The sequence below is a fragment of the Trachurus japonicus genome, unplaced genomic scaffold (genome assembly GCF_045865225.1).
Source record: "Trachurus japonicus isolate A0001 unplaced genomic scaffold, Traja_1.0 AP030749.1".
Classification (NCBI taxonomy): domain Eukaryota; kingdom Metazoa; phylum Chordata; class Actinopteri; order Carangiformes; family Carangidae; genus Trachurus; species Trachurus japonicus.
In genome coordinates, this window is record NW_028220882.1 from 272,938 (window position 1) to 284,674 (window position 11,737).

An 11,737-nucleotide genomic window follows, 5' to 3' on the forward strand; every position below is an offset into this window, starting at 1 on the left:
CAATTTGCATCAGTTGAGGATTGAACCCACAACCTCTGGAACCAGAGACCATTGTCTATCGCACTGAGCTAATTGACAAGTGGCAGTTCAACAGTGGCTTCACAAATTGAGTAAGCCATTCACTGTCGTGTAGGCAGATTTGAAACCACAGTAAAAAGAAAAATCAGTTTTTGAGGTAAAATAATGATATGTATTTGTCAAACATCTACTATGAGTCTAAGATGTTAGGAGCCTTCGCAGATGGTCCAGTCCAAGCTATTTGGATTTTTTTTTTCTGTGATGCCACCATTAGGACAATTGTCTTGTGTTTCATGTTGAGGACAACTGACATTTTGATCTGTCATCATCATTATCATTGCCCTTGCTGGGTCTCGAACCCACAGCCTCTGACACCAAGAACCAACTCTTAACTCACTGAGCTAATTAGCTGGTAGTGAGACCTGCTGTGTAGCTTCATTTATCCACTCAGGTGAGTCAGTGCCCGGGCAGCTGTTGTCAAGGCAGATTTCAGAAAGTCAGAAATTCTGTTATCTAAACAAAAATCTGTTAATACATAAATTGCATCTAGACAGCAAAACAGCTTGCGGACATGTGACATTTTGATCTGTCATCATCATCATCACCCTCGCTGGGTCTCGAACTCACAATCTCTGACACCAAGAACCAGCTCTTAACTCGCTGAGCTAATTAGCTGGTAGTGAGACCTGCTGTGTAGCTTCATTTATCCACTCAGGTGAGTCAGTGCCCGGGCAGCTGTTGTGATGAAATGGCCAAAAGTCAGAAATTCAGTCATCTAAACAAAAATCTGATAATACATAAATTGCATCTTGACAGCATGGAAATGTTGGTGATTTGTTTTTAATGATAAGTGTTTTGCTTCATAAGAGAAAATATGATGTTTATAAATTCCAGTCTCACATTGGCTGCAGTTGTTCCCATGAGAGCAGAATTCAAAATGTTCTCGAAAATTCAGTTTTTGAGATAAAATTCTGATATTTGCTAAACTTCATCAACCATGACTCCAGAATATTCACATTTTTTTTCAGGAAGTTTGAAAATGTATTTATCAAGAATTTGATGGTATATGTTTACAGTATTGTTTACAGTCAAACGTTTTCATGCACTGTAGGCTCAATTTTTGCTTAATCAAAAATCCGAGAAACAAGTTTTGTGGAGGACAGTCTGGAGATGCTCTGTAGCAAGTTTGGTGACAATTGAGCAAAAATTGTGGGAGGAGATACATTTTAAAAGTTTTACAGTTATTGAGTAATTTGTAATAAGTTTAAGTGGACAAAAGTTTCAGCAGTATTGAGGCTACATTGTGGTGAAATTTCAACACTGTAGCATCTACCATTGGTTTGGTAGGAATTTTTAAAGTTTTTAAATTTAAACGCTTATTGTGCCCTCCCTAGGAGGGGGGGGCACATGTCCTTGGAGTTGAGTGAATCTGGCATGGGTTTGGATGTTTCTGTGAAGTTTGGTGAGTTTTCACCCATGGGAAGTATGACTTCCTTGGAAGAAGAAGAAAGAAAGAAAGAAGAAGAAGAAGAAGAAGAAGAAGAATTCCTAGGAATACAATAGTGTCCTGGCAGCTGCGCTGCCCGGACCCTAATGACTATTTCCCATCAGCCACGGCTGTACTCTGTGTTTCTGAACATCGTACCACAATAAGATCAGAGCACATCTGGGCAGCCTCACAGAGCTGCTGGCATGGCTGCAGTCTGATTAAATCTATTATTGTTATTTTATTCTCTGTTTTTAAACAGAAACAACCAAGAGGATTTGGAGTATGTGAATGACTATCAACCTGAAGTTGATGGGATCAAACATCTCAGAGTTTTGCTCTATGGACCAGTTGGTGCTGGAAAGTCCAGCTTCATCGCCTCTATCAGCAACACCTTGAGGAGGAGAATGACCTATTCAGCTGGAGTCAGTGCTACGGACTCTGACCAGAGTCACACTAAAAGGGTACTTGTTAACTTCACCTTGTTCTTCTTTCACTTTACACATTAGACACTGAAGAGAAATATTAACATTCAGACTGTACCTGGATCAGTTTGCATTATCTCCTTGTTAGCTACTGGTTAGTTGATCAGATCATCTGCATCTTTCAGTTACATTTATAAAACCAAAACTCAACAAATCACTTTCAACATCATATAATATATATTATATTCAATAATGTACTTTAATGTACTTTCAAATATCACACACTTCTTCACATCACAGTCCTATGGGCATGCAGTGTGCATCTATCAGGTGTCGGAGAACACGATCAGTTCTACCATGATGTTGTTGTTTGGATATTGATACCGGTGTATTAGATAGATGATGTGTCTAACAACATATAACTCCAGTTCTGGACACATGTGATCTTTTTACAGCAGTACTCTGCTGCTGTCATGATGATGACAGTGATTTAAAAAAGTTCACCCTGTCTGTTTAACTATAACTCCCTTTACATTTGAAGATATCTCATTGACATGGTCAAAATCATTTTTAGTGAGGTCACAATGACCTTTTGATTTTTCAAACAAATCTGAAGAAGTTCAGCCGAGGCCTTGCTGAGAGAATGGGACAAACAAACAGTATACTGTAGAAATGTTGTCAGGGAGGAGAAGTGATTGATCTGTTTTATCAGCTCACTCTTCCTCCTCTGATTCTGTAGAGTGCATGTGATGACATTACTCCTTGCAGTTGTGTCTGTCTTGAAATTAGAGACGATCTATAATTTCAGTGGAAAAAATGTATTGCTTTCAAGGAAGAAACAGGATAATTGTTTAAACTAAAAATAAGACCATAGTTATTAACCTGCCACATTTTATTCATGTGTCTTTCAGTATAAAACCTATAAAATCCAGAAAGGAGCCAGAGGGAACTTCTACCCAGTTGTTTTCAATGATGTCATGGGTCTGGAGGAGAAGACTGGAGGTGGAGTCAGGGCGGACGACATCAAACTGGCCATGGAGGGACACGTGAAGGAGGGATACGAGGTACAACTACCTTTGTTCTGTAGAACAAGAACTTTTTATTGTTTTAGTTAAACACAGGACATCTAACTTTACCTATTAACAGAATAGTTCACCCAAAATTGAAATTGCACTCATTATCTCCTCCCCCTCATGTGGACTAAGGGCTGGGAGAAGTTTCAGAGTCCTCCGTGGCTTCTCTGAGTTACAGGGGGTCTCGGCGTAGCAGTGCATGTCCATATGACGGTTGCAAATGGATACCAACTGTCTTTGTAACAAAAAGACACACCAAAAAACATCCAAATACCTCCATGCTGCACAGCAGAAACTCTTTCTTCATCGTACAGACTGTATTAAGCTCATGTCTCATTTATTTGGATTTTCACTTTTTTTTTTCAGTTCAATCCCTCCTCTTCATTGTCCAGTCGTGGTTTGGGCTACAACCCTTCACCTTCTCCAGATGATAAAGTCCATGTTCTGGTTTGTGTCCATTCTGCAAACTTTCCAGAAATAAAGAACTCAACTCTGCAGAAGATGAAGGAGATCAGAGAGGTAGCCAGCGACTTGGGTAAGAGCAGAGATGTGTTTTTGAGACCAGAGTACACAGCTACAGATAATCAAGTTATAACTTAAATAACAAGATGGACCAAGTTCAATATCCAAATCATAGGAGCTGTAACTGATTAGATGGTTGTGCAACAGTATCACTAGATCTCCAGATTCTCCAGCTGTGAGGATCATGAATATGATCATGTTGTACCTGAGATTTGGCCTTCATTTCATTCATTTTCATTTCATTTATTAAGGACTGCACAACAGGTTGGCAGAATTTGCTTTTGGCACAGAATAGTGGCGCACAGCACTGTGTAGCACCAGACATCAGACCTATACATAAACAACATCAACATCAGACATTTTACATACAGACTATACATTTAGCATAGACAGTTCATTGTGTCTGGAACACCTCTATGTGTTGAGTGTTCTAGATCTAGAGACTAAATAAACATCTTACAAAGATGGACGTGTAATATATTAAGTGAATCTCTGTACAGAAATTCCTCAACTGGCTGTAATTACTAAAGTTGATGAGGCCTGTGGTGAAACTGACAAGGATCTGAGGAACGTCTACAAGAGCAAGTACATCAAGCAAAAGGTGAATCAGTCGTCTCACCAGTTTGTTTCATCAATGTACAATAATCTCAGCTCAGATATGTTTTATAATCCATTTCAGAATATGAGCTGAAAACTCAAGAATAAACAACAAAAGTATTGTTTCTTTCAATCTTAGATGGTGGACTTCAGCTCAGCACTGGGTATTCCAATGAAAAACATCTTTCCTGTGAAGAACTACAGTGAAGAAGACTCCACTGATGATGACATTGACACTTTGATCCTGAGAGTTCTGAGGCTGATTATTGATTTTGGAGACGACTACATCCATCAAATGTCTGAACAGAGTCAGTGATCATCTGCCAAAAAAACCCCATCAGATAATCAACAATCAGATATTCGTGTCTGTTCTTCAGTTATATTAAAGCTCACTTTTAATTCAACACATTTAAAGCTCACTTTTAATTCAACATATTTTCATAGTGGTAGTAGCAGAATAACTTTGCTTAACTGTTGCAATAGGAAACAATAAAAGGACAGTTTACAAAATAGAGGAAATATATAAAAACTTAGTCCTAACAAGCTTAAACCTGTACAGAAATAGCCAACGTCCTGTTTGTCGCGCCGAGTTTCCACGAGTAAGGTAAACAAATTTGATTGGTCGTTATCGAGCAGGCGGGATATTCAAAGCTTGGAGCGAGACCAAGCTCGGTGTATGTGCATGTCTCAGACGTTTGACGGATGACAGATCCAATATCAGTTGCTGATTAATCGTGAGCAACGTGACGCATAATTCATGTGCCTGCATTATCCAATGCGAAAAAAAAAATAACCCTCTTTCACCCCGGATTTACTCGAATTAACCCGAATTTAAATAGAATTTTGCACAATGTTTGGGCTCCATCGTCTGATAGATGAGTTATTACACTAATGTTAAGACCCACAGTGGGCTCAAAATCAATTTTCTTTTTTTTTTTAAACAAACAATATCTCCACACAATTACAAGACTATATTAATCAAAAACAATGTCATCATACCAATTTGCATGATGTGTTGAGATAAAAATTGTGAATAAAAATCAAAGATAATTTGTATGGTTCTTGCTTCTCTTTAAAACACCATTAACACCATTAAAGATTTACATGTAGGCCTATTAGGGCTGTCCCGATCCTGATTGAATCAGCCTATGGACGATGAGAACGGTGTTAAAAAGGAAAACAAAGAAAGAAAGAAAAATCGATCACGGACTTCACGATCGATTAGCATGGCAACGATTGAAGATTCGAAGCTTCGATTTTTTGGGGGTCAGCCCTAAAGCCTATATTTGAAGAGTTGATTCAGGAACTGCAAATGCACATCATAACTGCCTCACCACTGTCTCTGAGCCTTAATTTTGTCATGTTTTAAGCAGAATTAATAAATGGCGGTTGAACCTGCATCAGTGTTAAATATTAATTCAGTTAAAGCAGAAGTAAGCGATCCGGTCGTTTTGGCTAATGCTGCGTTCCAGGCAGGCTTTTGAAACCGTAAATTACAGCTTCAAGCCACGACTTACGACTTTGTAGCGTTCCAGGCAACCCACTCGTGTTTCTCCGACCTGTTTTACCTGTGAAAGTCACTATAACGGCCACTCGTAACTTCTGACCCGTGAACTCGCACCAGATCGAACTGGTACAACTTCACAGGTCGGAAAAACACGAGTTACGAGTTTCCTTGAACGCACCATAACAGTCCTCGTCCCTACGTCACCACATTCACGGCGTCCCTTGGCTGCACACACAGCCCTGCATGCCGTTCTCTCTCCTCATTGGATAAAAACTGTAGGATACGATAAATGTTTTCTCCTGGGCTCAGAGCAGAGCAGAGTGACTGACAGACCCGTGTTTCAGACCAAACACTCTATAGAAGTGATTGCTGTCGGAAGATATAACTATTTCAGACTTATATTAACACAAAAATATCACTTACTTCTGCTTTAATCTGCAGATGATTTTCAGAAGTGACTGAATTGTTTTGTCTCAAAATGTGTCCAGAGTTGTAGGCCAGTGACTAACTGTCAAAAAGGGCTTTAGCTTTTGAGATACCCCTACCGGAGGTATAACAAAACCTAACAATGTTTTTCCTCATCTCTAAGGTCTCCCATATAAGAAATGGATTCTTAGGTTCAAATATTTTACTGCAAACATTGTTAAATTGATACATATTGTCATACACCCCAAACTTAAAAAAGAACAAAAATACGGCCGTATGGGAGTTAAGACATATAAACTCATGTAGATTAATAACACAAGCTCTGACAGCTTTGAAACTTGACATAATTGTGGCCAGGAAGTTCCTTTACCTATTAGAAAAAACTGGATGTGAATATCTTGATGTGTGTAACATATAGAGACCTATAAACACTTGCCTTTAATAAGCGGACATGCAAAAAAAGAATATCTGTGCAGAATATTCTCATTTACTTTGTAGTTGCTCAATCAGGGATTGTCATAGAAACACATATGATGGCTTGTTTGAAAGATGGAGTTGTGCTGAATCCAGTTATACCAAATATGTGAATATAGCATGCATAGTCAGCATAATACATCACCAAATGTATGAGGTGTTCCAAATGAAGGAAAGTGAAACATTGGCATAATCAAGTCTCCACAGCCCATTATCAATGGTGACAAGAATGTTGACCAGTTCAATCTTACTGCAACCTAAGCAAGTAACTTTGGGTAAGTACTACTCTTTTTGTTATTATTATTATTATTATTTCATGATCACACCTTATACAGTTCATATGGAAACAAATATCCAGTAGAATCAGTTAGAACACCTTAAATATATACAGTATATATATATACTGTATATATATATATATATATATATATATATGTACATGTACCCACTTGAATTTATTTTTGGTCCAGTCATTTCTGCATAATGGAAAATAATAGTGTTAGTGTTGTGTATTTCCCTGATAACGCACAGGACACAGTGACTCTTACTACACATGGCACCTTTACTCAGCTCGTGCAAAACCGGAACGTCACATACATATCCCGGCATTTCTTGGTACACTGATAACAACAGCACAACCAAAGTCACAAAATACAAAACTCAAAATCTGATACATCACATCAACCCCATTTTTAAATGAAAGTATTCTTCTGTTACACCATATCACGACTTAAAATATCAGTGCCTTGTATTACCATACAAACGTCTCTAAGTTAATTTAACAAACTCCCTTGTCTTGTTTTTGTTTTTTTAAGACAGGCATAATGTAACAAAGCTATGCTGAACTGAACACAGTAGATACATTATTATTATATTGACCAGCTTAGTCCAACTGTCAACCTGCTTGTAAAGAACAATTAATCTGCACATTAAGGCGGCTTCCTTTCTCTGGCTGAATAGCGCAGCATTGGAGATGCTGCTGGCACCTCTGCACTGTCCATATGCAGAAGATCAGCACCGGCTGACATGTTGTCTTGGAGCACACTTGGCTGGATGTATTAGAGGTTGTACAGTCAATATCCAAATTGAGTCCATCAGTTGTGACACGGGATCTCAATTGATCCCTATGTCTCCTATATGTTATGTCTGTGTCTGTCCCTTGCACTTTGTAGGACACTAGTCCTGTCTGTTGCGCTATCACTCCAGGAATCCACTTCTCTCTCCCCCCTGCCGTATTTTGCAAATACACAGGGTCGGCCAAAGAGAAAGATCTGCTCACTGCCTGCTTGTCATGATAGAACTTCTGCATGTACTGCTTTTTGCGAACTGTGACTGCAGTGTCAGGATGCATCAGGTCCAGGCAAGTTCGCATATGTCTTTTTAGGTCCACAGGCGACTGACCAGTGGTGCAGTTTGGGGTACAGCAATACTGCATCAGAAACACAGAGATCTTGTCCTCAATGTCGAGTGTAGTCTGAGAAAGCTTCTTAATTCCACTCTTAAATGTCTGCACATATCGCTCTGCGAGACCATTAGAAGCAGGATGGCCTGGGGTGCTTGTAGAGTGCAGAATTCCATTATGATGCATTAAGTTCTTGAACTCTGCAGATGTGAACTGCGTTCTGTTGTTAGTTACAACATGCTCCGGATGACCATATGCTGCGAACAGTCTCCTTAGTCTTGTAATGGTGGCTTGTGAGGAGGTGCTGGGCATTCTGAATACTTCTAGCCATTTGGAGTAGGCATCTACAACAATCATGAAGGTGTGACCTAAGGGGCCTGCAAAGTCCACGTGTAATCTTTTCCAGCTCTGGCCTGGAAACTCCCAAGGATGTAAAGGCACCTGCCGAGGCATCCGTTGTTCCATCTGGCAAGATTCATAGGCTTTGCAGACCTGCTCTACATCCGTGTCAATCTTAGGCCACCATACATATTTGCGTGCCAGAGCTTTTCACAACTCCTTGATGACCAGAATGCAACTCTTTCAACACAACTTTTCTGAGCTTCTCAGACAAAACCACCCTGGTGCACAAGAGTACACATCCACGTTCAGCTGACAGTTCATATCTGCGTGTGTGGAAGGGTTTCAGACTATTGTCCACATCATCAGGCCAACCATTCGTAATGTATTTCAGAACCTTGGCTAGCACACTGTGCGTGTGGCACGTGCAACTTGATCAGCATACACTGGCGCTTGCATCAAATGTTCAGTTCATAGAACATGAATGCTCTGCGCTATGGCTTCAGTCCCTACATCGCTTGTGTCAGGTAAGGGAACCCTTGACAGTCTGTCTGCATTGTTGTGTTTTTCTGAAGCACAGTACTCAATGCAATAGTCATAAGCAGAGAGGATGATTGCCCATCTTTGAATCCAGGCAGCAGCCATGGTGGGCAGGCTTTTATGTTCTCCAAAAAGAGTCAGCAAAAGCTTGTGATCAGTGACAAGCTTGAATTTCCTTCCCCATAAGTGTTGATGGAACTTTTTGACTCCAAAAATTCAATGCCAGTCCTTTTATTTCAATCTGAGAATATTTGTTCTCAGCAGGGGATAGCGTCCGTGACGCGTAAGCAATGGGATGGGTTTCTCCTGTTGGCATCTCATGCTGAATGACAGCTCCTATACCATAAGCCGAGGAGTCACAAGCCAGAGTGAGGGGTAGGTTAGAATCATAGTGCACGAAAATCTTGTCACTTGTTAGCAACTTCTTGCACTCCTCAAAAGCCTGCTCTGGTTTCTTCCACACCCATGCCATGTCATCCTAGAGTGGAGCTAGTACAGTGCTTTGGTTAGGCACAATCCATAGTAATTCACTAACCCCAAAAATGCTCTCAGTTCTTTCACACAGGATGGTGCTGGTGCGTCCTTGATTGCTTTTATCTTGTCTGAAGATGGATGAATGCCATGGCTGTTCAAAACATGTCCCAAGTATTCAATCTGATTTTTACCAAACTCGCATTTGGTTTTCTTGACTCTCAAGCCGCTCTCTGTAGCACCTTTAGCAGCTTTTCCAGATGATCTTGTTCAGTTTTTCCTGTAACTAGCAAATCATCCAAATAGACAACAACATCCAGATCTTTCATTAGATTTTCCATAATCCTTTGGAAAATGGAAGATGTTGAACTAACACCAAAAGCCAGTCTATTGTACACAAATAACCCTCGATGTGTATTGATGGTAGTTTCTTCGTCTCATCCTCTAGAAGGACCTGCTGATATGCCGAGACGAGATCGATCTTTAAAAACACAGTCCCGCCACTCAGTGTGGCCATCAGCTTCTCATCATCATCTTCATCAGCATCTACAGTTCGCCTACTCAAAAAAACGCAGTACGAGCGATGCTATTGCCACTTTAATGCATTTTTCTTTAAAACATTTGGAGAGCCCAGCAGCCTACGCCAGGCTGCTTTTTATTGATTTTAGTTCGGCTTTCAACTCGATCCAAACACACATTCTTCTTAAGAAACTGGTGAAGCTGGATGTGAACCCTTTTTTAATCAAATGGTATCATTCTTTCCTCTCCTCGCGGTCCCAGCAGGTGAAATTTAATTCTGTCCTTTCTAATCTTTCCTTAAGCAGTACAGGGGCCCCCCAGGGGTGCGTCAGTTCACCTTTTCTTTTTACGCTGTATACTAATGATTGTGGTAGTTCTCAGCCTAACCAACTTGTGCTGAAGTACTCAGACGACACTGTAATCCTCAGTCTGCTCACCAACATCTTAGACAACCACAAAGCTGCTGTTGATAAGTTTGTTGTTTGGTGTGATACTCACAAACTGTATATCAATACATGTAAAACTGTTGAAGTGATTCTTGACCCACGATCTGTAGGTGACAGTCGCCCTGTCGCCATACATGGTAACGACATCAGACAAGTCGACTCAGTAAAGTATTTGGGCGTGCATATAGATAGTGATCTCACCTGGCACACACATGTGGCAGGTGTGTGTGCCAGGATCCATCAGCGCCTTCACTTTCTCAGGCGACTCCGCCTGTTCGGCGTTAGTTCTAACATCATGAACATCTTCTATTGCGCTGCCATTGAGTCCATCCTGAGATACGGCATTACGTCCTGGTTCGGTAATCTCACAGTAAAAGCTAAATCTCAAATACTCAATCTGGTCAAGACGGCTAGCAAAATCTTGGGTTCCCCTGTCCCACGCTCACCTCAAGATCTGTTTGAACAGGCCACCATTAGGCTGACAAACTCTATTCTAGCAGATCCTACGCACGCACTTCTCCCTGAATATGAGCTCTTAAATTCAGGTAGAAGATATCGAGTCCCTCTGAGCAGGCACAATCGCCTCAAAAACTCGTTCATCCCTCTGTCCATTAAATTTATGAATGAGCAGTTAGTGTGATGTTATGTATGAATGTTTGCGTGTTGTTTGCAGGCACAATCGCCTCAAAAACTCGTTCATTCATCCCTCTGTCCATTAATTTATGAATGAGCAGCTTGTGTGATGATATGTATGAATGTTTGCGTGTTGTTTGTAGGCATAATCGCCTCAAAATTCGCTCATCCTTCTGTCCATTAACCTTATGAATGAGCAGTTTGTGTGATGATGTGTATGAATGTTTGCGTGTCCACACATCTGCCACTAGTACTTTTCTGAGGCATACTGCACTTTAATCATTTTATTGTATGTTTTTAGTACTTCTCTGCTGCTTTTCCCCTGTACTGTTTTTGTCTTTGTTGTGACGCAGCACTGCTCTCTGTCCGAGAGAAATTTCTCCTTCGGGAGACCAATAAATGATTTTGACTTTGACTTTTGAGCTCCTCAATTCGGGGCAAAGGATAGGTCTCTGTGGTGGCAGCCTGATTTACTGTTAATTTAAAATCGCCACACAGCCAAATTGTGTTGTCTCTTTTCACTACAGGCACCACTGGTGCAGCCCACGCACCGTGTTTCAGGGGTGATATTATACCAGCCTTCTTGAGTCGATCTAATTCATCCACTCTTGACTTCATGGCAAATGGCAATGGGCGGCTCTTACAAAATTTAGGGTCAACATCAGAATTATTTTTCCATTATGCAGTAATGACTTGACTAAAAATAAATTCAAGTGGGCCTATTTCTTAAGGTGTTCTATTTCAATCGAAACTGATTCTACTTGATATTTGTTTCCATATGAACTGTATAAGGTGTGATCATGAAATAATAATAATAATAATAATCATAATAATAATAATAATAATAATAAAAAGAATA

The 11,737-nt window shown here is 40.2% G+C and overlaps 1 protein-coding gene across 1 annotated transcript; it reads left to right on the forward strand.

Moving 5' to 3' along the window:
* Positions 1–1,771: 1,771 nt before the first annotated feature.
* LOC146960058 (interferon-induced protein 44-like) lies at positions 1,772–4,503 on the forward strand. The gene is made up of 5 exons (XM_085772672.1): positions 1,772–1,968; positions 2,841–2,993; positions 3,369–3,537; positions 4,025–4,125; positions 4,261–4,503. The coding sequence occupies exons 1-5, from the start codon at positions 1,912–1,914 to the stop codon at positions 4,435–4,437; spliced, it is 657 nt and encodes a 218-aa protein (XP_085628798.1). The 5' UTR covers positions 1,772–1,911; the 3' UTR covers positions 4,438–4,503.
* The last annotated feature ends 7,234 nt before the right edge of the window (positions 4,504–11,737 follow it).

What these genes read in the sequence shown, in the direction of transcription:
- LOC146960058 (XM_085772672.1), top strand. Translation starts at nt 1,912, where the DNA reads ATGACCTATTCAGCTGGAGTCAGTGCTACGGACTCTGACCAGAGTCAC. An exon ending in ACCAGAGTCACACTAAAAGG is followed by an intron (nt 1,969 to 2,840) that starts GTACTTGTTAAC and finishes TGTGTCTTTCAG; the next exon opens with TATAAAACCTATAAAATCCA. An exon ending in AGAGGTAGCCAGCGACTTGG is followed by an intron (nt 3,538 to 4,024) that starts GTAAGAGCAGAG and finishes ATCTCTGTACAG; the next exon opens with AAATTCCTCAACTGGCTGTA.